Genomic DNA, 24,858 nt, shown 5'->3' with positions numbered 1-24,858 from the left:
TGAACTTTTATGAGAGGCTGCAGTTCAGAAGCTGGCGCGTGTTCCTCTTGCGGCCGCCACCGTAACTAGACGGATTGATGAGATAGCAGGGGATACTGAGGCACAGTTGTTACGATTAATGAGCCGCCACTGGAGACAGTGAAAAATGCTGTGATACAGAAAACAGGAGGGAGGGGAAATGGGGGGGCGGGGACCTCTCCTTTTCTGCTAATTGAAGATTCAAAAACTTCACTTACCCAAATTTCTACGGTTAATAACTTTGGAATTATTCAACGAGCACAACCTGAGTCTCGGTTCAACGTCCAGACACCCCGAGCTGACCGAAGGGCTGATGTAACTCCTGAGGCGAAGTCCTGTCCCCACGGGTTCCGGCCGCTGGGAGAGGCATCACGTTAAAAGAAACACGCACAACTTTTAAACCAACTTAGTGATTTTTATTGATGGGCGACAACTTTATACTCCTAGAGATCACTGGACTGTGTACACTGGGGACGCAGCATCGCAGGAGAGCGGACGCAGGAGTGAACAGAGCGGACGTGAGGAAACACCAGTCTTCACACTGTGCCCGTTTCTACCGTGTGTCCACAGAAGCAAGAAATCAACTGGAAATCTTTTAACGGCAATAAAGTTACAATCACCCATCTACGCAGACTAACGTCTTAACTGCAAACATTCGATCTGCAATGTGTATGTGAGCAGTTTCTCAGCGCGCAATTATCAAAATTGTATTTTTCTTGTTAGGAACCAGCAACTTATTTTTTGTGTTTATTTTTTCTTTTGAAGTAAGAACTATTTCTTCTTTGATAACTGGCTCATTTTTATTGTTTATCAAAAACTAAAGGGTGGGGAGGAAAGTGTGATGGATTAAAAAATTTCTTTTTTAAGGAAAGATAAAATTCATTTTCACAAATTTACAAGTGTTGTTGCTGGTGCAGGATTTATTCTACTAAGCGATTAGACTGGGAATCAAATGCGAGTTCCCTTTCTTATCTGAGGAATCAGCATTATTTCAGAAATACGGGGTTTTGTGTATTTTCTAAAATCAAGCGACAGTCTGTTTCAACCAAGTGATTCTGATTTGGAAGTCAGAAGTAAACATAAACCATGTCGTGCACGAAGCCCAAGGCATGTCCTTTTCATTCTAGCCCATTTTTGCAACAGGGAGGAAGAGTTTCTCTCTACAGAGCCGCTAGAGAGAGGCAGGAAGTTAGTGAGAGCTGGTGTCTACCAAGCGGACTGGGCACACAGCGCAGAGGGTCACAGCAGGTCCACTCGGCGGTAATACAGGAGGTAGGCCGTGCGTTCCGCAGTTGGTTTCACCACCTGGTACTGGTTAATCACCTTGACTGTCTGGTCATCGATGCGCAGCCAGCCGTTCAGACCGATCTGGAAGACGTCTGTAGTGTAATGACCGCCTGTCGCGCTGCTGCCGTGATGGTAGACCACTGGAAGAGAGCGCCCGGCAGGAGACCCAGTGAGAACAGCACGCACACAAACCGGTTAAAGGCTAATTCCCTCCAAAGACGTGTCTTGATGTGCAAACATCTTACCAAAGCAGGCAAGGTATAGAGATGTGATTACACAAAACAATGCTATTTAGACTCAAAAATGCAACCAATTTACAACAAAAACTTTTATATAACTTTAAAGAAAGGGTGTGGTAACATATATGTGTACGTATGTCTGTATATATCTTAATAACATACTCAAAATGTCCTACACATCACAAGACACTCCCCTTCCGATTCTCCAGCAGTACAGACTCATCAACTTTTGAAAATATACAACCAGAGACCTGGTTTGTGCCCTCTGATCCAGCCAGCCCCACCTCCAGACTGTCCTAGAGAGATGAGCAGGGTGTTGGACAAAGGTGACGGTGTCATTTATGACAGTGAAAGAAAGAATGGAAAACCGTTAATGTCTATTAGAAGAAATAAGATTGATTAGTAAATTATAATAACACGAGTTTTCTCATAGAACAGATTAAGAATGTTTGCTGACACAGGAATATGTCTATAAAATACTACATGAGAAAACAGACCCTCAGTTCTTCTGGGGACAATGTTGTGACCTACGATGTGACACCATGTGCACCCACACACCGGGCAGGGAGGGACACCAGGTCTGGGAACCACGGTGTCTCAGGGTGTGGCTGTGGGGGACCCTGCAGATACAGTACTGGCAATTACCTTTTCCTTTTCAAAAAATTTCAATTTTTCTACAATGTTTTAATCGAAAAAAATATTTACTTTAAAAGTTATTTACTTCAAAAGAAACCCTTTCATTCACCCGAGAAGCCTTAATGGAAAGCCTAGAACACACCTAGCTGTTGGAAGATGCAATGAAGATACTAGAAGGCAGCCACAGGATACAACCCTCCCCCTTCCGTGAAGCAGGGAGCAGAGGGGACCTGGCGGGCAGCCGATGTCACGCTGGGGACGGGGAGGGGTCCCATGAGACTCCAGGAGCACAGCGCGGCCTGGCAGACTGCGCCCCACCATTGGGCGCAAAGGATCAGACGCTGGGAGCGGCACGAGACTTAGCTGGTAGGAAATTTCAGCAACAAGACAAGCCCCGAAACGCCCAGATCCTGGCTGCAGCGGTCACCCCGACGTGCTCAGCGAAAGGCATGGCCTGAGCCCCCCTGGGCTGGCCAGAGGACAGTGCTTACAAAGCCAAGGGGGTGGCTTCGGTCACTGGTCAGACTCCTGGGCTCTGCACAAAGAAACCCTCTGTGATGGGACTTCAGGGAGACTGGTCAGCACAGGGACAGCAGGACTGTGAGGACGACGTAGTAAAAACCAGGGACGTGGCTAACATAAGGTCACGGCTTAACCTTGTACTGTCAGAGTCACAGCGATCCGAGTGACCATCACAGGGCAGGGAAGCACGCTTGCCACCAGCATGTCCCTTGGACCCTAAATTCGTTCTGAGACTTTTGTCCTGGATTTTCACCTCAAAGACCTAATTGATTTAAGAGTTTTATTTCAAAGTGACCAAGTCAGTAGAAATTTTTTTCAGCAGAGGACTGAGTTAAACAAGTCAGCAGAATTTGAAGGACCTGTAGATTTAACAAGTTTGTCTTCCCTGTCGACGCGTCGTTCTAGAAACTGGAAGGACCAGCGCTGTGGACATTCCAGGTTCCTACGCAGCAGCCCAGGCACTGGCATGGTCACCTGTCACACCCTCGAGTCCACCCGACAGCAGAACTGAGACGCAGGTAGGTTTTGAAAAGCTCACGCATGTTAGTGACCGGTTCTCCTTGGTCCCACAATCACAACAATTTTTAGAAAGTATTTCTTTACTCCTATTTTACAGAAAATTCTAAGTGAGTGACCTTACTTCCAAGACTAGAGTGGATTAGATGACTCAAGTCGGGGACCAAGGAGGGCGGGGAGAGCAACCCAGGCCTGAGCCCCAAGCCACGGCGGTGGGACATGCGCTCACCCTGGGGCCTTGACCAGGAGACACGCGATGCCCAGACCCTGCCCTCGACTGTCAACCTTCCCCGCAGGGGCCCTGATGGGGAGAGAGGCAGAAAGAACGAAGAAAGTGTCTATCGCCCACTGGGCCTTGGTGCCAGACTCCGCGGGGAGCCAGCGGGCCCTGGCTGGCAGCACAGCCCGAGCACCAACTGAGGCCGTGGCGCTGCCATCCCAAAGCGGGAGAGGAAAGGGCTGGAGACACCCGTGACAGCAGCTGCCCACTGCCACCTCGTCCGGGGCCCAGCACCTCGAGGAGTGGCTGCCATCGGGGAGAACATAAAGTCAAAAGGACAGTGCCTGGGAGGAAGAGAGAAGCCCGGACACCTTCCGGTGTGGCCCTGGGTCCTCTGCCGCGGACCACTGGCCAATCCAATGTCCCCAAACCTCAAAAGTGGACCCGGGCAGACAGGAGCTTGAAGTCTGCTCTGCCAGTCCAGGCCAAAGTGGTGACTTTTCCTGTTTGAGTTCCAGTTTATTCTTTCATAAAATGGTGATACCACCTCTTATCTCTCAGGACAGTTTTAGGGAATAAAAGAGATAAAGCTATCTAGTAGAAAGAATCAATAAACATGTACGGGTCAATAAATGGTAGTGTTATTTTAAAACACAAACAGGCTCACCAAAGGTAACACAAAGGGAGAGACGATAGAGAAGCTAGAAAATTCTAATAAAATGGCAGAAAAGCAAATTAAATTGTTGCAAACAACAACAATCAAAAAGAGATAAAGGCTGGGTGCAGTGGCTCATGCCTGTGATCCCACCACTCTGGGAAGCCGGGGCAGGAGGATCGCTTGAGGCCAGGAGTTTGAGACCAGCCTGAACAACATAGCGAGACCCCGTCTCTACCAAAAACAGGAAAAACTAGCTAGGTGTGGTGGCGTGTGCCTGTAGTCTCAGCTACTCGGGAGGCTGAGGCAGGAGGATCACCTGACTCCAGGAGTCTGAGATTGCTGTGAGCTATGATCACAACACTATCCTCTGCCCAGGATGACAGACAGAGACTCTGTCTCCAAAAAAAAGAAAGAAAAGAAAAGAAAAGAATCAAAAAAAGACATCAAGACACAGACACTAAAGGCTAAGGCTGTAAAGGAGAAAGGAGGATGAAGAGATGGACGGACAGACAGAAGGAAGAGGGACGAAAGTGTGCAAGGAAAACTGGTATTGCAGGAAGGCCTAGGCCGGAGACAGAGGAGGTCTCAGGGCCACTCGTCCAGGCGTGGGGTGCCATCTCCCATCTTGTGGGACATGTCCCCTGACTGACCGTGGGGAGTCTGGCAGCCGAGGAGCTGGTGTGATGAGGGCCACTTTCTCAGGAAGCCCCGACAGCACTGTACGAAGACGACGCAGGGGACTCCAGCTTGGCACACACTCTCCTAACCTAGCCGGGTGACTGGATGTCACGGCAACTCCACAGCACTGTCACCCCACAGGTACTGGAACTGCAGAAGGGGACGTCCTAGTCTCAAATGGCCAGCCTGACATCCTAAAACTCACTCCTCTGACTCAAAGACAGAAATGTCTACTTTTGGGGAGGTCCTATGTCAGGCTCAGCTCAGGGCCTCGACGGCATTCTATTAAATCCTCTGCACCAAATTTTAGGTAAAACACTCTCAAACGACTCAACAGAATAGAATACTACATTCTCTATGTTAAGGGGTACTGCAGCAAAGTTGTGCCTAGGTATAAACTCTTTTATCACTGCTTTAATAAGGAAGTCATGTTGCACAAATTTACTCACCTGCAAATAGCCGATAGGTTCTGTGGCATTTAAAATTCTTGTTTTTAACCCCTGGAGAAAGCAGTTCTGAAAAACAAAATATCAACAGCTCCTGTCTACAAAAGCTCTTACAGAAGGCTCAGAGTAACAACATCAAATGGCTGACAACAGTCCCCTCGAGTAAACTGCCTGGCAGGGCAGGAACAGAACAAATCTCCATCCCTTTAGTTGCATGAAAATTGATTAAGGAGGAAAATTAGCCATACAATACAGTAATACACATAACAAGCAACCAACCCTCTAAAGACATATGAGCAATACACTGAACTAGGAAGTTCATGCTGGAAACCTCTTAAACACAGATGCTCTTTTTGACAGACAAAAGCTCCTATTTTCTTATCAAGTAAGATTATATGCTTTAGTCATTTTTGCCTCTTTTAAAAAGGCGATTTTCATATAGGCGATTTTAATATAAAGGTTTACCATAAGTCAAGAAATTTAAAACAAAGTCAGCAAGAGAACTTCCTCACTCTGGACATCATCTAGAAAGGCTTCCTGATCTGCAGGCCTCACCAGGGACGTGGCGCCTTGTGTATTACCTTTGCTAATTTCCAAGTCCACAGGATATTCAATGTTTTTGATGAGCTTCTGGCACCCACCAGTCTTCTCATACACAAACCGTTTCAGGTGTAGCACGAGAACAGGAGGGAGTTTTTCCAGAGTCACTCTTCGACTTATCTCAACCTAAGACACAAAACACACCAGGACACATAGTCCCTGTCACTTGAAACAGCAGACGTCATATCCGTCTTCTGTGCAAAGACTCCTTTGAGAGCTGATGCCCAGAGTCCCACGGCACAGCTTCGCGACCTGCCGTGAAGCCCGTGAGAACTCACCGACGCTCTTCAGAGACATGCACACGTCCCTGTAAACTGCCGGGGATTCTTTGGGTCCCTGAAGCCCAACCATGAACCAAGTTAAGAACTTTGCTCTGTGACATTAATGACGAATTGGTATAAAAATGAAAAAGCTTAGCAGTACCTTGAATTATGTATGTATTAACTTGGTTTTAAAATAACTCATAGTATTTATAAAACTGATGCCAGTATGTATCTTCAATCAGATGTTTTAAATAACCCCACGGCTATTTATTGTAGCCATCAGTTTTATCAATTTGCCCCTGAAGTACTTTCGCAGGTCTAATTAATGCCGCTTTTAAATAAAACTAGGATTTTTTCTTACCGGAAAGCATTTTTACAAACGATACTTAGTCCCTTTATCTATCATTCTCGGCACTTAGAAACTCCTTGGTGCTTCCTGTACTTATCTGGATAATACTTCTGGTAGAAATATTTTTTAAAGTAACAATCCAAAACATAACAGCACATATGAAACCGTTTAAAAAACCATCAGAGGACTACGCACGTATCTAGTTGACGGTATTTTCATGGACATTAAGCTCCTAAGTCGGCACTAGGTAGATTTATTAACCTTCCAACACCTGCCCTCCAAACCTACACCAAGATCCCAGGTGCAAAACCTACCCCACAGGTCCCCACATTCCTAGCGTGTCTTCATAAACTCGGTATCCAATTGGAACTTGTGAATTACTGAGAAGCGTGAATACAGCTCAACAGTTGGAACCAGAGGTTAGGACTGTGAGACTCAGTTTCCTCGCTCGTGAACCGAGAGCACTGGACTGAATTCTCTCGAGGATGCCTTTCAGGGCTTACTGATCTGCAGTTACGACTTAACTTTCTGCCAATTCATTAAATGGCTAATCTGAAATTTTTAAATGTGACTTCTGGGTTTCCAGACAAACTGAGACACAATTTCTAATCACCCAACAAAATTGCACATTTTCTACAGCAAATATTTTGTATGACCACATTTCCCCAAGGACCTTCACATGTTCCCATAGAAAAACACTTCTGACCTAAAATACAGTGAAATTTAACTTGGTATTTTAAAAAGTTTAAAAAAAACCCACACATTCAAGAAAATGTGTTACTTTCCTATAGATATTTCCATACAAGCTGTCCAAATTTTCCTTCCTCAAACAACTGCTTTTCCAAGTATTCCTGATCTCGTGTGATAACATACTACTACAGTCACAGAGCTAGAACACTTAGAATCATTCTTTCTGATTCTGAAGGCTCCACCAAAATGCTACCTTCTTTCTTGAAGCCTTCCTCCAAATCTGCTATTAAGGATAAACCACCCTTTCCTTGCCACTCTCTAACAATAGGTGACAACTACCTGTCTCAATCCCTGCCCCTACCCATGCCCCCTACAAAGTCAAAATTTAATTACAGCAGAGGCAAAAGAAAGGAAAACAGACACATCACAAAGGGTCTTTCCTAGGTTCCCCAAGGCTGCAGTCCCCACCCCAACTCCAACTGGTATGGTCCGAGGCCTGTTAGGAACCGGCCTGCTAGGAACTGGGCCACTCACGGGGCCCCGTTCACTGACAGTGAAGCTTTATCTGTATTTACAGCTGCTCCCCATCGCTGGCATCGCTGCGTAAGCTCCGCCTCCTGTTAGATCGGCGGTGGCACTACATTCTCACGGCAGTGCGAACCCTACTGGAAACTGCACGTGAGACGGATCTAGGTTGCAGCTCCTTATCTAACGGCTGATGGTCTGCCGTGGAGCTGAGGCAGCGATGCTAGTGCCAGCATCACCCACAGCTTAACCGCCCGCCCACCGTCCCCAACACAAGTACCCACTTCTCTCCCTCTCTCTTCCACGAAGCTCTACCACCAGGCCCTCATCAGCTGATTCACTTAAGCCAACTGTCTCTGGCTCCTACTAGTTTTAATTTTTAAACAAAATCACCCATGAGACACAGTCAGAAAATATGATGGCGAATCAGGCATAACTTCTGCAGATCCCTCAGGAGTTTGGCTTGATTTGCCCAAAGGAGACCCCCCAGATGTATTAAAGGTCTCCGTGTCCTACTTTGATCTTCTTAGAACACAGCCACAAGACAAGGAGAGCTGTACTCCAGCCATGCAACACGGTGATAGGTTTTCTATGTTGGGCTGCCGTATTTCACCTGGTAGCCACCATACACTGCCTATTATTTAAATACAGCGTCATAGGAATACCACGAGCTGTTCCAAAAAGCACTGTCCACAATTAGCCTACACTCCGACATTCATCCCCCGGCACACTTTAACGAATCCACGGCCACAATCTGAGGCATATTAATAGAGAAGACATTTTCTCCTGCAGAGTAGAAAATAGGCATAAGTTGGCACATCTGGACAGCCAGGATCTAACACGCTCACAGAGGAGAATACAACCCGTCTCTCCCAACTGAGCTGAGAAGCACACCACTAAGCTATCATCTGCTATTCTCAACTTGTGAAGACAGAAAGACTCAGATTTTTTTTTCCAGATTAGATCAAAGAGTAATAGGCATTAGAACAATGACTTTGTATTTTTCCAATGTCCTTCAAGATCTACAATCAAATGCAGAACAGATGTGTTTAGAATCTTTTATGTCCCAACTGATCTAATAAAAGCTGTGCTCTACGATATCATGAATATAAATAAGCTGTCTGGCCTCTGTCAGAGGATTTTACTGCTCTTGTGCCATCACGATTAGACCGCCAGGAAATTCAACGCAGCTCGGGACCAACAACCCCAATGAAGACTTTACCTTGTGTAACGGGATTTAGAGCTAAAAGAGGTGGCTGGGATCATTTATTTCAACTATTTCATTGCAAAAACGCGGAAACTTTCAGTCCAAAGAAGTTAAGCGACTGATTTAAGGGGCGGAACTCAGATTCATTTCCCCTCGTTCCTCACTCTGTGTTCTTCCCACCAAAGTAGGGCGCCTCAGTACAAAGGTTCAAGATCGGCTGTGAATGTACCTCCTGTTTGGTTTTTGTGGTATAACCCTGGACGGATTCTCTTGCCACCAAGCTTTCCAGCGCATCCTGGACCGTGCGTATCTTGTCAGACTGGATATCCAACTGCAACGTGAAGAATGGCTGCAGAGTGGCAGATTCTTTTGAACTCTGCTGGTAAACCACAGACCTAAGAATCGAAAGCGAAAACGAAAAATGTAAGAGACCGCTCCTTGCCACTTTCCCTTAAGATTAACTAACAGAAGAGGAATAAACACTGAAAATGAGATTATTCAATATTACTTTCAAAAGACCACAGAGAAAAGCCAAAAATACAATTAATTTTAAAATAATTCTGCTGAATACCACCTCCTTAGCATTTCTAGCAACTAAACCTACCAGCTGATAAATTTTCCCAGCTCAAGTACTCTGGAAGAAAATATATTTCATTCTTTCACCTCCACTCCACACGATTATTTAATGTACCAGTTAATAAATGCAACTATCTTGCCATGGCCTCGAAATGCCGCTACTTTTTATTTTCTCAGAGGATCATAGCCTGGTCTAATAAAACGGAGGAAATCCCAAGGTAAACAGAATGTTAATGGCATTTTCCCCCTACAAAAACGACTTACAAAAAGAAGGGGGGTAGGGTGTGTATAAAAACAAGTTAACATTCCAGGAAAAAAGGCTGCCACCCTGCCAAGAAGGGTGCCAACTCAATCTTATTTTCTTAGCTGGTTTTTCATTTCGTTTTTCTTTTTCTAAGTTTTTCTGAGTAAACATTGTGTGTTCGGCCCATGTCTCGTTTAGCCTCAGCAAGGAAACATTCCAGGAGTTCAACAGGGGATTCTATTTCTGCCGTCTGAGTGACCTAGTTTATAAACAGAGTGAAATGGGTGTGGCCAGGTATCCAGGCTTTCCGGAACAGATGCTGTGAAGAACTAGCTAAAAGCTTTTCTGTCCAGGGTTTCACTAAGCATCTCCATGCTCCTTTGGAGTGACTTAAATGACAGCAGTTCCCTTGGTTCCAAAAAGGAACATGGCAGTGGGAAAGGCAGTAAAGAAAAGTTGGTGAAGAAATCAAGAAGTGGCCCTCTTAACTCAACGGTCCTGCGTTTGACCAAAAGGAACACAGGGGAAGTAAGGTGGAGAGAGGTGGTCTTCCTGGGGAAACTGAAAATCACCTGAAGAGGAATCTTAGAAGAAAATGTTTCAAATGGCTTGAATAATCATGCCTAATGATAGCTGAAAAGAAGTTCCCAGATTGTAAGAATTCCTTATCTTTGCCTTATCATTTTTCAAAAGGAAACATCAACAACCAATTTCCACACAAAGACCCCACAGAGGCTGAGGTTAGCAGCCATGACGGGGCCATTCAATCCAAGGTAGCAATTTCTCCTAAGTGAACTCTGGTGTTTTCCATTGGTTATTCTTAGACAAATTTGGGATCTTTGGGTACCGCTGGCCATCTGTGGCCTTGAAATTTTGATGCTCCACCTCTGCACAAAAATGGTGCTCTTGTTGCCTACATCTGAGCTGTTCCCTCACCTCTCCCCCACCCGAGGGAGCGTTCCAGCTATCCCAACATCAGGCCGCTGGGCTCCTGAAGCTAAGGGCACAGCCTCCCCTCACTGCTGCCTGCCAACCCGGGTCTCTGCTTTCCCTGCCAACACGACACATCCCAAGGAAGCAGATCCGGTAAAAGAAGTCACAGCGGCAGTGGCAGGGGCTGGGCATCTCCCAGACCACAGGGCTGGCATGGAGAGACTCCAGAACAGAAAGGGCCTGTGCAGCTGAGCTCACAGCACACAACACACAAGTGACTTGTTCAAGGACACATGGCTGCTCAAATGGCTTCTAAATCCAGTTGTACACAAGATCAGAAACGAGCTTCTGAGGGAGTCAGCACAGATTTTCGGAGGTTTTTATTATTAGCCTGTTGAACGTTGCTCAATCTCAGTTGTTTTAGTGCACAGCAAGACTAAACCGTGTCTTGATGCCTTGATGTTATTTCTTTCAGAAATATGGCATTTGGGACAATGACAAAGGGTCTCACTAAAATATCACACCTGGAGGTTATACTGCAAGCCCTTTGGAGCGGAAATCATGCTATAATGAGGCCCGTTTAGTACTTTTGACGAGTAAACCTCCCTGGAGACGGTACAAGTTTTATTGAGTTCCACGTCACAGTGGTATTGAAAGGTTCTCGTGTAAATAAATACAAGCCTTTCAGAAGGACTTTGTGAATAAGCAAAAAGCTGGTTAAGGGAATTGGTGCTGAGCCAAGTGACCAGGGATGCCAGCCCAGGCCACATGTCCTCCCGTGTGAAAGTACCTCCCTCAACGCTCCCTTCACTTTCTAGCTCACTTGGTTCTGAAGTCTAAAATCCTCCCATCCATTCACAATAGCCGAGACGTGGCAACAACCTAAGTGTCACAGACAGACCAATGGACAGAGACTAGTCTGTGTACACAGTGGAGTATTATTCAGCCGTCAAAAAGGAGAAGACCCTGCCATGTGCTACAACACGGATGAACTGCATGCAGCACATTATGCTAAGTGAAATAAGCCAAAAACAGAAAAGTAATATTGCATGATCCATTTACACGCGGAGCCTTTAAAAAAAACTTCAAATATACAAATACAGAGAAAACTGTTCCCCAGGGCCCAGGCGGGGCAGGGGGTGGGGAGTGGAAATGGAGATACAGGTCACAGGACACAGAGCGGCAGACACCAGGATGAGCAGGTCTAGAGATCTAACAGCAGGAGGACTACAGTTGGTAATAGTGGGCTGCAGTCATGATTTTTGCTAGATGAGTAAATGACAGCTGCTTTTGCCACACACAAAAAGCTAACTAAGTGAGACGATCGATACGTGAATTTGCTTCACTATAGTAACCATTTTACTATCTGTATTTCCTAACATTGAACTGTAAACTTTAAATATACACAATAAAATCTGTCAAAATAAATAAAATTCCTCTAATCAGCTCTATGATGAATTTCTTCTCTTAACAAAGCACACAGGTTCAATTAGCTTGCTTTTGCTTTTCTCTTTCCACCCAGCAGCGAGCGGCTGAACTTGACTGCGCAAAAGCAGTGAGGAGCTCACTGTGGCACACGGGCCCCTGGGGACAGTGCCCCTGCAGAAACGCTCGGGGGCACTGGGGGCGCAGCGGGGCTGGCAAGGGAAGCATCGGGACGTGCAAGGGAAGAGCGGGCAGGGGAGCACGGAAGGGACCCATCGGTTCCAAGAGACCTCAGGACAAGCCTTGCACCTTCCCCCTTTAGCAAAACGGCAAAACCATGAAAAGGCCAAACACTAAGTTATTCGAGAAAAGCATAAACCTGATGTGTCCACCAAAAATGCCGGTGATTGGAGTCTGAACGAAATCCGCCTGGCGGGTCACTGAGGTCTTGTTCCTGGGGCCCACTTGCTCCCACTCGTCCTCGCTTCCCTCGCCCGGCTCCTCCTGCTCGTACTCGTCCAGCAGGTGGCTCCTGGGCCCGTTGGAAATCGCAAGTTCTGAAAAGGAGAGCGTCTGCTTAGACAAGAACGGCAAAAAATAAAAATAAACAAAGATTCTGCGTGAACCACCCAAACAGATTTGTCAACTGTAGTTTTAAAATGCACTCGGGTGTGTCCCGCAGTAAGAGCCACAGTGGTCAGGCGCGTGTCCAGCTCTGTGGATCCCTGTCTGCAGAAACTGCCGTAGAACACCTTCATGGGATAACTGCAGAAATCTGAAGATGCGCTGGAAAGCAGACACTGTTCTGTCATTACAGCTGGTTTCCGCAGGTGGATAAGGGCCTGCGGTTACGCAGGAGAGGACCATAATCCTCAGGGGACGTGCGCTTTAGCACTGAGGGGAGAACTAAACGGTTATCTGCAACTTAATTTTGAATCATTCAGGGAAAATGTATACACACACAGTGTGTGCGTACAGGAAGAGACATAATAATATGTTAACAATCACAGACTCCAGCAATTATAAAGGTACTCATCAAACTACTCTTTCAGCTTTTTGTGTGCCTGATCATTTTCCTAATTAAAAGGTGAAGGAAAACAGCAGAGGTTTTGAGTAAGTTCTGATTTATCGAAATATCATTCTTAACGATGTAAGTTATCCCAATGAATAAGTAAGTGATATTTGAAAGGGCAAATGACTGTTGGTGGGGAGTGGAAGCAACTTGTATACGAGCATGCAACATTTGTTTAAAGTAATTCCTAAGAAAATATTCTCACAAAATTTTGCAGCAAATAGACCAGAACCTACTTTCACTGTTTGGTGAGAGAAGCTTCTTCAGGTTCAGCATTTCCTCATGCAGTCCATTCAAAATGAAGCCTAAGTACTCCTCAGCGTCCTCCTGTCGGCCCTGAAAGGGGCAAATACGATCACGGTAATTTCAGCTGCGCACTGCCCAAGGCCTGTAGGATACAGTGCCTACATATTCAAAGCAGGCCTTCTCTAAAATTTAAGGAGATTTAATGTAAACGATTTCCAAAAAATAACTTGAGTTTTTCTTTGCAGAGCTGAGGTCCCAGGTGCAGGAGGGAAAGGGAAGAACAGATTAAACACATAACTCTAAAGTGGAGACCTTATTTTCTTTTTTGTACTTTTCTGTACTTTCGAAATATTCTATAATAAATGTATATTACCTTTACAACAAAAAAATCTATTTAAAAGTTGTTTTTTGTTAAGACCAAGAACTGGATGTCAAGGGCCAACTCACTGCACGACCGCAACGCTTATCATTCACTCTGGGAGCTGTGAAATTAGCAGCCCATGTGCCTCCTCCTATTTTTGATGAAGGGCAACTACAGAGGGAAGAACTCAAACAATATGTGACCAACTCTAGCAACTTAAAGATTTAGCTGTTTTATACACACACACACACACACACACCAGCAAGGTCATTCAGATGTGAGTCACACAACAGTTTGTAATCCCCATTGGTACTGTCTCATCCTACAATTTATCATGATCAGTTCACAGCTCATTCTTCACAGTGTAACGGCCTATTCCAAGGATCTTTAAATCCTTTTGCTTGAGAGCTCTGGGAAGGCTGCTCTCTCCAAATACAACTACACAGACAGCACTGTTTGGCATGAGTGTATGCTCTACCTGTGTGTAAGAAAGGGCAAAAACTGGCATAGCCTGAAGTGTAGTAAAGAGTTCGCATGGCGGGCCTGGAGCTGATCTCCTAGGAAAGGCCTGCAAGGTCGGCCCTTGGCCGGTGTTTGTGAACTCGGATTTCAGAAGGGTTCCCACCATTCCAAGAACTGATAAGGGACTGTGTCTAACCGGTCAGTGCAACCAATGTGGTTTATGGTGAACACGTGTTTTCCTTCTGGAGTTTGGAATTTTGATTCAAGCCAGGCAGAGGGCGCCTACATGACCAGCCCCCAGTAAAAACCCTGGACACTGAGTCTCTGGTGAGCCTCCCTGGTAGACGACACCTCACAAGTGTCGTCGCAATTGCTGCACACTGTGTGGCTGCAAAGGAAGAACAGTCTGAATGTTTCTTCCAGACCTGCCCTCGTGAGTCCTTCCCTTTTCTGCCTTGGCTTTGTGTCCTTTGTGGTAACACACCGAAACCAGGAGTACGCCAGCTTCGGAGTCCTCTGCACCCTTCCAGTGAACCGCCAAACCTAAGGGTGGTTTCGGGGACCCTGATACACCCAATACCAATGCGACTTTGAGAAGACATTTTTGTGCACAGCGTTACTTCTGAGCAGGACCCAGGAGCGTTCAGCTTCAAGAAGCTGCAGCGCCTGCCTGATCTCTGCCTCCACCCGAGCTGGGCGGCCCCCTCTGGCTGCTGGAGCACGTGGGCACTGTCTATCTTTGTCCTTCCTCTGCTGCCTGTTCACTTAGATTATCTACCTAATTCCCTCCCTGGGCGACGGACTCTTTGAGGGCGGAAGGCACATTTCATCCCATGTCCACATCCCCAGCACTCTGTACATTTCCCATTATTTGGGAAAAGTAAATTCTAAGCAAATACCAAAAGCTGCATTGTTAGCATGTAAAAAGCTTGAAACTCTATGCTGCCCCTTGGGGTATCCTACTACCCTGCCCTCGGCAGTCACCCTTCTTCAAAGCAATGGAGCTTACTTAGTTTAAATGGTATTTTCTTAACTATTTTTCCCTCTGCATAAATTTCTCTAAGTGCCATTTCAACTGCGTGTGCTGATTCATCACAAACTCAGAGAAGAAAGAAATGCTCCAGTTAAATGCGCTAACAGTGCACTGGATTCACTCCCGCCAGCCATGAGGGTCCTTCAAAGGCATTTTCCCGGGCCCCTTGCCTTCAGTAACAAAATGTACAATAAAAAAAATCCAGGTGAAGGAGTCAAGGACGTTGAATAAGCCAGCTGCTGAGGCCTGTGTGATGGACCATGTTTAGTGCCGGAGTGTGCGCAAGTCTGATGGAGACGCAAGCTCTTCTGAGAGCGGCCATCACTCCACTCCAACCGCAGGACAGTACAGCGGTTAAGAGAGCTGCCCCCAAAGCCAGGCTCTGCCATTTACTAGCTATTTGGCCTTAGACAATGACTTCAGTTCTTCCAACTGTAACGAGGAGACAGTAATCATACTGTATTCACAAGGTTAACCAAGTTATGTAAAGTGCTTAGAACATTACTCGGTGGGCAGCAAAAGTTCTGTGAGCCAGGTCTGGGTACAAGGGTGATTGCACACTCCTTACGTTCATCCAAGCAATTAACTCTGTTATAAACCTAGAGCTACTGCTGAACACCCACCAAACTGCAGCACTTCAGGTGGAGGGCAAATACTGAATAAGCAAAAGTGACCAGACAAACCCCAGCAAAAGGCAACACTTCATACTAGCGACATTAGCGCAGTCTCGAACCTTTTCAGACAGGCTTGACTTGTTGACAGTCAGGAGTCTGTAGATGTACGTGGGTTCGAAGGCAGCTCCAGGGCGGATATCCCTCACGATTTTATCCCCAAGAGCTGCAATGGAACCGTGAGACAGATTTTCATAACTAAGACAAACTCATAAATGACGAACTGCAAAATCATCAGACCTCCCCCACCCCACCCCCGGCTGAATGCTGAGAATGGCACAGGTGTAGCAATCTGTATTTAAAGACATCTTCCTTCAGTAAGACTGAATTTACCAAATTCAGTCATCTGACTCCTTCACTCCCAACAGGTAATGGCATCAAGAGACTTCATTTTTACTCACCTTGCCGGGGTTTTGGAGGTACTGGCATATTAGTAAACTCATTCATTAGCCGAACACTAAACATGGGGGAAAAAATGTTAAATAGTGCATTTTTTAAAAAGACATACTTTTACTAAAGAGTTTTGATGGCTAAGCAGAATATTAATTAGTATGAATATAAGCAGATTTTACGTAACCAGTGCTATATAATAGCTAGTGAACTCAAACCTTTTCTGTATATGTTTTTGGTATATTTTACATGATATAAACTGGTAAGCACTAAAAGGCTTTCTACTGAATCTAAAGTACACAGATAAATGATGCTCAAATTCCACTTCTCGTTAACTTCTATACTAAATCACGAATGCATTTTTAAAAAAAACGGAATTATAGGACTCGTTTGCAAGAAATCAAGAACTTTGTTAAATTATTTACATTCTAATTATGAGAGGGAACCAACCCGCCGCCCTAACATGTTTTTCAGCACTTTACTTACAAGCTATCTATCATGGGTGTTGACGTACAAGGCCTTTGCACTTTCGAATACAGAGGAATGGACTTCATCAGGTGATACATCGGAGGGCACGCAACCAACGCCTGCAGGGTCTGAATGGTGGCGGTAAGGAAGTGTAAAGGAAATGGAACACACACACCACATTTCCTCAAGATGCATTAAACAAACAAGAGCGTATAAAACTGAACAAGCCAAGGACACTGAACTACTTAGATACATAAACCCAAAAAGGAATAAACCAAATACTCACTAGGATAACTGCCCTGTAATAGCCATACAGGGATCTGCCATGCAGCCAGTCGCTTACATTCAAGAACTTGATTCAAACGAGATAATCAAACCAGTGACAAAACAAAATTTCCAGTTTTAAGTGGTCACTCTGCCCTATTATTTGGGACCATCCTAACGAGAATAAAACGTGCCTGATTCTGTCATTCACTGGTCCACAAGTCCTCTTTTTGGGGGATAAAGGGGTTGGGGTCAGGAATAACCCTGTTTATAAGCAAGACAGGCAGACCAAGTAATAAATCACGTTTTAGATGCAAAATTTGGGCTAGATGCCCCATGGAAGCTGAACTGAGTCAAATGCACCCAAAGGAGAGACAACTGCAACACGAGTCCAAGAAGGATACAGCATTAATGTAGCACCAGTTTCCTTTATTGATCAGCCCACGGGGTTGCAATGACACTGGTTTATGTACTAAGGTTACATTCTCCAGTAACTCTGAAAGAGTGAAGAAGCATATTTAAGAAATTAATGACATTTAGCAAGTAACTTATTTAAATCAATTCATACGCTCTACTCTGCAAGAGCATTAGAAATCCCTTTGACAGAGCACATATCCAAATAAAATGTAAATTGTTAAAGCTTCATTCAATTCAACATCAAGTACATTATTTAATGATTAAATTTTTTTTTTCAAATTAATATTTTCCCCCAAACAGCACCATATGTCTATCTTCCTGTGGAAATACAACTAGAGAGCACAAGAACTATCTATTTTAATGACAAACAGAAAAAATTTTAAAACAATATCTGTATTAGAGAACAGATTTAAAAGATGCAGCCTTTTTCCTTAAACACTGATAGCTAGGCATGCCTCATTAATAGCAAGAACTTTCAGACGCTAGATATAAAGGTGTCCGTGCAGAACTTGAGTTTCATTCATTTCTAAATTCCCAGCAACTAATATTGTATCCAACATATAACAGTGAGCGCTCACTGGTTGTTCAGTGAGTAAAGATACTCCTTTTGGAGACAAGTGTCTCCTACTAATTAAATTGTGTTTTCCATTAGAAGTCTAATTCCATTAGAAGCTGTTTCATACACTGTAATTCCCTTATTCCATTTATAAACAAGTGTCTTGGCCGCAGGTTCACCCTCTGACATTGCTTTTTCACACTGTAAACGCCACCTTTACAATACAATTAACCATCAGGAATGCTTTTAAACAAGAAAACTTCTCCCCTGTCCCATTATGAATCTCATAATAGTGATGGCTACGGCTTATGGACACCTTTTCTACACTTAGCATGGGCTTTACAATTTATAGATGTTAATTGGCTATTATTCCCCAAAACTATGGGATATAAATAAATAAATGTTAATTGGGTAGACCTAATCCTTAGTAATCCAGTAGTACCACCACTACCCTCCTTTTATCCATAAGGAAACTGAGGCTCGGAAAGGCTGACTAACTTGTCTGTGATCACACAGGAGCGAGGCACTATAACCAGAGCCCGAACTCTGTGATCTGTAGCCATACCGCACTGTCTCCTTTACTTTTAAATTTTACACCAGGAAAGAAAAACAAAAATGGGCATACATTTGATATTAGCACCCACCTAAGGAACTGCACAAACGAAAGCCTTTCTTTTATAAAATACGGTTTTACTAGCAGATTCTAGACTTTAGCACTAACCTAATGAAGAAATTAATTTGCAAAATTCAAATATCAACACATACACCCCTCTCATTCCCTCCTTCCTACAAGAGTAACTGTCCTCTTTCCTCTAATTGAGGAAGTACAGGATAATTTCTGCACCTCTTTCATCTATAGAAAGTAAAACATTACAGATTCAATGGAATCTGTTCAGTTAGACTAACCTGCAAAGCTCCTCTCATCTCTCTCAATACGGGACACAGACCTGGGCCTTGAAATGACCAACAGATCGGTTACAGAACTGAACCCCAAGCCCACAGGTGATGACACCCAGCACAGTGTCTGTCACGAGGGGAACACTGTGCTAGAAGCTTTGCCTGTGTTATTCGCAACCATAACAACCCTGTCAAAGAGGCACCGTTATCGTTCTCACTGTGAGATGAGAAAACCGGGGTCGCGCAGCTGAACCGACCTGCAAACTGGGTCTACCTGACCGCAGCGGCTGAGCTCTCTCCTCTCGATATGTAATGGGCTTCTCTTAAAAATGCCTTTTATTCCAAGGTTTCAGATACTTACTTTTTCCCACAGGTTAAAGTCTTCTACTCACAGTGGAATTTTACATTTATCTTTAAGCCATATTATTGCAACAGTCTATCACTTCCAGTGTGTGCCACAGAAGAGAAGTTAACTTACTCTATCAAAAATCCGTGCACTTGCAAATAAACATTGGTACGAAGGCATAGTGTCTCAAATAAAAACTCCAGTATTACACTGATGAATCTTTGCTATAGTATTTTTGTGTCTAGTAACAAGTAATATTGTCTTTACATAACCGTAAGATTCCAAATCAGTTGTCTTCCTAACAGAGGGACCTTTGCTAAATGACACACTGCCTTTCCCTGACAGCCGAACAACCGTTTGCTGAGCTCTGCCTGGGCCCCAGGCAATGGAGGCACAGCAACGAGTAAGAGGTGGCCCTGTGCCAGGCGAGCTCGCAGACCAGGGAAGAGAGGACTGTGGTGCTGCCGGCTGCAAACCCACCACCATGCGAGCTGAGCTGAAGGGTGTTGGCGGGCGGTGCGGTGGGAGGATGCTGAGCCCAGTGGAAGGACTGCAGAAACACTGAGAAGGCTGGGGGCTGTGACAGCAGAGGGAAGCTGACGAAGAAGAACAGACACCAGAAGGTCATCACCGGCTGGGGTGGTGGCACTCCCCATCCAGAGGGGGACTACAACAGGCCGGGCAGGTGATTGTTTGTTTTGGGTGGTGATGAAATAACGAGTTTCAGAGACGTTGGTAAGAGGTACCCAGGTGACGCCAGGAAATAACATATTTATGCTCATGGACCAGCAAATAACGTATTTATAATTGCGCAAACACGTACACAGGTCCCTGACGTTCGGGACTGGAAGTATACACTCCGATAACACAAACAGCGAGCAGAGCAATGGGTCAGCACGCGAGAGCTGAAGCCTGGCTGCGCACTGAGACAGGGTCATGGGCTGGAAGCAGCTAGGCAGATACACCAAAATTTCTGGGTGGGAGAAGAAATGAAATAGCAACCTCAATGTACTCGATGCTACAGAAGACAAAGTCTTCTAGGGCAGGGCGGGGGTGAGGATGCCAGAGGGAGGTGGGGACAGGGCTTGAAGACACGAATTCCTATTCGTAGATACTGGTAGGAAATGGGAGGGGACTGAGCAGGGCCAGGCCTGCAAGATCTACCCGAAATGTCCCTTCCGTGTCAATTGTTCTAACAGACTCAAAGACATGCTCACAGACGGTCGAGAGTACTTCCAACTCACAGCTTAAGTTAACAGAAGTCACTTACGCCCGGCTAACGCCACACGCAAAGGCGAGGCAGGTGCACAGCGGTCAAGAGCTCGCGGCACCAAGCTCCACCTGGAAGCGCCGCTCCTCCCACGCTCCCGCCTGCCCACAAGCCCAGAATGATCCGCACCAGCAGGAGGCTTAAACGCTCAAGCTCTGTGGATCAGAGGACACATCTAACTCAAAATTCACTGTCAACTGATTTCTTCCCAACATTTATTTGGGAAACAGTGTGAACTGGTCAGACAGAAACCTTTAGTTTCTACACCAACCCTTGGCTCAGATGGAGGCCGGCCCCACTGTTTTCCTCCCACAATATCAAAGTGAAGTCCTTGAGCACCGCCTAGTGGTTTGTCCAATAACTGCAAGTAACAGCACTTCAGCCGCACACCTACAAAACCAAAAGAGCAAAAACTCTGAAACACAGAACAGAGTGGAACAAAAAGGACCCTCAGTACATTTACTAGAGAACACACTCAACTAGCTTCTTTCGAAGCCTTTAACATTGTCTGAAAGAGCCCTCTGGTAAAATGTTCTTGAATGTAGAATAAATCTTCATAGACTTGGAAAATACAGAGAAAAGGCACTGAACAATCGAGATTTTTCTTAATGATTATTTTAGAAAAATTGTATGTGGTGCTGAGTCTTCTACAAACTAAGATACAGTATCATTCTGTTACTATATCTACTGAGCGTGAATCCTGCTCTCAGGGGAAGACTGCCAACAGTCCCCTGCCCGAAGGCACCCGGCTCTCTGCACTGCGTCTCACCGTGGTGCCTCATCGCCAGCTGCCATGTTGTCAAATGTCTATCTCCCTCCCTGGACAGGAAGCTCCTTAGAAACAATACCCTTACACTGCACCTGCTCGACAGAGTCAGCCCCATTCGGGGTAGCAGGACATAAGGGCCTTCTTTGTCCTCAGCCTGCTGCTGCCATCCTGTTGGCCGCACGAGGCCTCCCCTCGCTGCTCCTCCCCCAGCCCCTCTGCGAATGATCACTTCTCCCCTTCTGCTAGTAACAGCTGCCATCTGTTCCTCTCCTATCTCCTGACTCAGACTGCCCTCGAAGCAAGGCCAGTCATTACTCAACCCAGATAGCACATGGCACACAGTGAGTACTCTCTAGACAGCAATACAGGATAGAGTAAACATCTGGAGATTGAAGTTGGTGGTTACGGAGAATGACTCCGCTCCCGTTTGTTAGAAATGCTCAACAGGCTGCAAAGGTCATTTATCTCATGGTGGAAAAGTCCGAGTAAGAGCCTCCACAGAGCAGCTTACTGGGGGCAAAGGCTTGGGCCGCACCTGGCTTGCCACGCCACTCACTCTGCGACCCGGGGATCACTTAGCTCCTCACCTGCAACAGAGACGATGAGCTGCACTGGGCAAAGCTGCCCTGAGGACGGCGACAATGTAAATAAACGTACAGACACCTGGCACGACGGGCAGCCCATCACAGCCTCCATAATCCTCACATTCCTCCACCGCGTAGTAAAAGGACACAGGTGCAGAGACAATGCTAGTTCCTTGCGTAGAGTCAACACTACTGTCCTGAATTCTGTTAAAATGAATGAATCCTACTGCTATAATTCAAAAGGTAGGGCTTGTAGATAAGCCAGTGTTAAGACTGCCTTCAATTTTCTAATATCACTGCTCTATTTAATTAAGTTCCTCTTTTAACATCACCATTTCCATTTACTATCTTATTCCTAGCCTAAAGTCTAAAAAGTACCATAACTATGGAGGACAAAAGAATTAAAATGAGAAAGGGTGGCCACGAAAGAGAAGGCAGGGTATTCTGAGGTTGAAACTTTAAGTCTGACCTGCATTCCAAAGTCATCACAGGTGGTTTATCTATTTTACCATCTTTTGGGGCAAATAATCAGAAGTTGACTGTAGTAACAACTATTTCCCCAGAAGCCTTCTTTTCAGTCCCTCCGCATTGGTATAATTTACTACTTAGCACTTCAGGAAAACGACCTCCCCGGCCCACCTTTCCATAGGAGGTGGTGGGGCTGCCCAGAACAATGTTCTCAAATGGCCCGAAATGCCAAAATGACTCATAAAAGGTACAAAATGAAACCCGTGTCTTCACTTTTGTAATAACTCAAACATTAAATGGCTGGATTAAAGTTCAACTTTCTTACGAAATCTGCTGACATACAGAAAACCGGAGCTGCTTTCTTTTCTCTCAAGACATACACGGTAGCTCACACGGGTTGCCACCAATCATTCTGTTGATATGACTTATAAATTCAGCGGCAATACCAGTACCGTAAACTTTTATGTCAATATAAGCTATGATTATTCTTACACATATTTTATACACCAAATTTTGTTTTCCTATAATTAGAATTTAGGGGTCATACTACCACTTAAAATCCATGAAAATGCAAGGTGCAGAACTTTGATTCTTAAAGCTCAATAACTGGCCCGTAATCGACATTCTGATGCTGTTGACCTGCTTTTCTGTCATCTTCCTAACTCTCCAGAACATTCTCCAAGTGTTTTTCTTTTCCTCATTACCATCACTTTGGAAGAACACACGCTATCTTGGTTACCTAATCAGGTGGAGGACCGCAGAGGGACCAAAATGTACCACTACCAATTAGCTACAGATTGACTTAAGTTTTATAAGTGGAAGGGTCTCAATTTAGTTCTATGAAATAGAGACACATAATAAATACAAGGATACATGCGTATTGAATCAGATACGGACTAAAGTCTCAATCCACAAGGGCAGGTTCCTGCGAGCAGGTGCCATTCCCTTTTAACTTTGGGCACGCTGCATTAACACAGCCCTTGCTACTTCAGGGAGTTTGAAGAGGAAATGTAAAATAGTTGAGCAATCACTTCCCAAAGAGGGGGAAAGTGCATGCATGATTTATAAACCAAAAGATCAGTCTTAGGATATATAGTCAGTCACAGGTCGCTTAACCACATGGACATGCTGAGAAACAGGTTATCAGGCAATTTTGTCATTGTGTGAACATCACAGGGTGTACAGTACTGACACAGACTCAGACAGCACAGTCTTCCACACACCTATTGCTCCTAGGCTCCGAACCTGTACAGCATGTTACTGTACCGAGTACTGTAGGCAACTGTAATACAAATCGTCGGGCAACAGGAATTTTTCAGCTCCATTATAATCGTACGGGGGTCGTATATGTCGTCCATCATTGGCCAAAATGTCGCTGTGTGGTGCGTGGCTGTATTTTCCTTTACACTTAAATATGCACGTGGTAATTCATTCTTCTGAGCAGACCCAACTTAGAGCAACTTTGTTGCTCCCTCCAGTAACAACTTTTAGGCATAAAACTGTGCAAAATCAAATACTAAACAGGTTTTGACTAACAATTCATAATAAATGACATTGCTAGACAGAGACGTCAACAGAATTTTCTTAGGGCTGTTAAAGAGCTCAGTTTTCCAAGTTCTCCTTCGTTGGAATTTTAACTTATTAGGCATTTGGCCTAGTCTCTCTCCTTACCAGCATTATTTATATTCCTCTACAACAAAATACACTGATGCATAATTTTAAAAGCAAAACATCAAATACGAAATAGCCCAATTTGTGATTTAAAAGCATGTGATACAATTTGGTTTAGAGTATGACAAATGTGCATTAGCAAAAACCCAGGAAAGGTTTAATGTGCATTAAAAGCACACGTTCAATGTCAAACATCACAGGGACATCGATTTTGGAGTCTGCGCTGACAGAGGGCAGCAGCGGCACAGGTGACTCCCACGGTCCCCGTGTCTGTCATCTTAGTCTTCAACAGGGGCGTCGTATGTCATGTTTCGCAACTACTTTCAAACACAACCTTTTAAGATTTCAAGTTTCTTTTTGTGGCTTCCTGGCTGAGTTATTTCTACGGAAAAACGGCAAACATCCCCTCTCAGATGGACACAGACCAGCCACTGAAACACACATCCCTCTCCAAGCCCACACAGGCCTTCCTGCGGGGGAGAAGTCGCTCAGTGCTCCAGTCTGCGTGCTCCGCCCTCGCATGGAACTCCCTCCAGCAGTCTGCGCGGAAGAAGCAGCCAGTGGAGCAAACACTGACACACAATCTGCACCGAGAAGATGCCTTCGCCACCAAGAAGGCGAAGGCAGAGCCCACTGACGTGGGCAAATAGTCTACGAGTAACCAAGAGTTGAATGTATTTAGCCTCAAAGTGCTTTCTATGTGATCCTCATTCTTCTTTTACAGTTGATTTGCCTTCCTAATTTGTGTTTCACTTCCGGTTGTATGAAAATTAGTTGTATTTATTAAGCAGACTCAGTAGGGGAGATGGAGCAGAAATGTGGGCATTCAAAATAAATGAACTTGAGGTTAAAAACCAACTATATATATATTATTCTAAGAA

General features: G+C 45.0%; 1 protein-coding gene across 4 annotated transcripts in view; it reads right to left on the bottom strand.

The window, feature by feature from the left end:
- Nucleotides 1-412: 412 nt before the first annotated feature.
- USP10 (ubiquitin specific peptidase 10) overlaps nucleotides 413-24,858 on the bottom strand; it is a 66,798-nt gene continuing 42,352 nt past the window's right edge. For all 4 annotated transcript variants that reach the window (XM_012648197.1, XM_012648199.1, XM_012648198.1 and 1 more), the window contains 10 exons: nucleotides 17,404-17,495; nucleotides 16,754-16,863; nucleotides 16,279-16,334; nucleotides 15,940-16,043; nucleotides 13,341-13,440; nucleotides 12,412-12,589; nucleotides 9,084-9,249; nucleotides 5,802-5,946; nucleotides 5,224-5,289; nucleotides 413-1,445 (listed from right to left, as the gene is read on the bottom strand). In XM_012648197.1, the coding sequence (XP_012503651.1) occupies nucleotides 1,258-1,445; nucleotides 5,224-5,289; nucleotides 5,802-5,946; nucleotides 9,084-9,249; nucleotides 12,412-12,589; nucleotides 13,341-13,440; nucleotides 15,940-16,043; nucleotides 16,279-16,334; nucleotides 16,754-16,863; nucleotides 17,404-17,495 (1,205 nt within the window). In that variant the 3' untranslated portion in view covers nucleotides 413-1,257. The remainder of the gene's footprint in view (nucleotides 1,446-5,223; nucleotides 5,290-5,801; nucleotides 5,947-9,083; nucleotides 9,250-12,411; nucleotides 12,590-13,340; nucleotides 13,441-15,939; nucleotides 16,044-16,278; nucleotides 16,335-16,753; nucleotides 16,864-17,403; nucleotides 17,496-24,858) is intronic.

This window comes from Propithecus coquereli, unplaced genomic scaffold, assembly GCF_000956105.1.
Source record: "Propithecus coquereli isolate 6110/MARCELLA unplaced genomic scaffold, Pcoq_1.0 Scaffold280, whole genome shotgun sequence".
In the NCBI taxonomy this organism is placed as follows: Eukaryota; Metazoa; Chordata; class Mammalia; order Primates; family Indriidae; genus Propithecus; species Propithecus coquereli.
The sequence above is the reverse complement of the archived record's forward strand: the minus strand, read 5'-3'. Positions and strand labels throughout refer to the sequence as shown.